The sequence below is a fragment of the Pteropus vampyrus genome, unplaced genomic scaffold (assembly GCF_000151845.1).
Source record: "Pteropus vampyrus isolate Shadow unplaced genomic scaffold, Pvam_2.0 Scaffold1000009361, whole genome shotgun sequence".
NCBI lineage: Eukaryota > Metazoa > Chordata > Mammalia > Chiroptera > Pteropodidae > Pteropus > Pteropus vampyrus.
The window spans coordinates 1-1,130 of record NW_011923763.1 but is presented as its reverse complement, the minus strand read 5'-3'; the positions used below and the strand labels follow the sequence as shown (position 1 = coordinate 1,130).

Here is a 1,130-nt window from a genome sequence, read left to right as displayed (position 1 = left end):
CACGAATTACCCAAATGATGGCTGATGACTGCCAGGTGGTCTGGCAAGGGAATGATGCTTTTCTCTACGTAGTGCCCACCGTACCTGTTTCTTGACATGGTCGATCTCAGATCTCAACCTCTGGATCATGCGGTTGATCTCAGCAATCTCCTGCTTGGTGTTGCGCAGGTCGTCCCCATGTCTTCCGGCCGTGAGCTGCAGCTCCTCATACTGTAGTCCAGAGGGAAAGAAGGTGAGGCATATGGGCTTTCACATGCTAATGGTGGCATTCGCTTTCAATCAGGCATGTAATAAACTTGAACCTAATGGCTTCCCCACAAGAGATTTTAGAAAACGTTGATGTTGCAAGGTCATTGGATACTATACATGAACCTCAGACCATCCCTGTTATGGTGGGACCACTGACTGTCCAGTTTTCCTCAGAACCAGCAATGTACTGCACTATATTGCTATGAGCCAGAATGAGGGTGAAGGTAAAGCAACGATCACTAGGTTCTCTTCTACATTAGCTTTGCTCTTGCATTGGGTTTCTTTGACTGACTAGACTTGCACATAAATTCGGTAATTGTCTAGTCTATCGGTGCAGGGTACCCATTCTGTGAGAGGACCCAGCACCCTAGAAGTAGATTGCGCAGTGAAGTCTGTGATCTTGCTGGTCTTCAGGGAGCAAGCACAGGAACGCCTCAGCCACTGCCCACCCATGCCCACCTTGGTCTGGTACCAGGACTCGGCCTCAGCCCGGCTCCTCTGAGCGATCTCCTCATATTGAGCTTTGACCTCGGCGATGATGCTGTCCAGGTCCAGGTTACGGTTGTTGTCCATGGAGAGGACCACGGAAGTGTCTGAGATGTGGGTTTGCATCTGAGCCAGCTCCTGCAGAACGTAGGATTGTCAGATCTCCTTCTGCGACATTTACAGGGATCATCCACCCTACGCAGAACCCCATTAGAGCAAATACGAGGGAGGTGGATATGCTTACTGCCTCATAGAAGGCTCTCGTGAAGTTGATCTCATCCATGAGAGCATCGACCTTGGCTTGTAGTTCAACCTTATTCATGTAGGCAGCATCCACATCCTGGAAAATAAGCCAGCAACGTGGAGTGAGCTGAGCCCTTCTTCCCAACTGCCCG

The 1,130-nt window shown here is 50.1% G+C and overlaps 1 protein-coding gene across 1 annotated transcript; it reads right to left on the bottom strand.

The window, feature by feature from the left end:
• Positions 1–84: 84 nt before the first annotated feature.
• LOC105311772 (keratin, type II cytoskeletal 6B-like) lies at positions 85–1,075 on the bottom strand (the record flags this gene model as incomplete). The annotated part of the gene is made up of 3 exons (XM_011387678.1): positions 85–210; positions 709–873; positions 980–1,075. Coding segments are annotated over 3 exons (387 nt in total), but the record flags the coding sequence as incomplete, so codon positions are not given.
• Between the last annotated feature and the right edge of the window lie 55 nt (positions 1,076–1,130).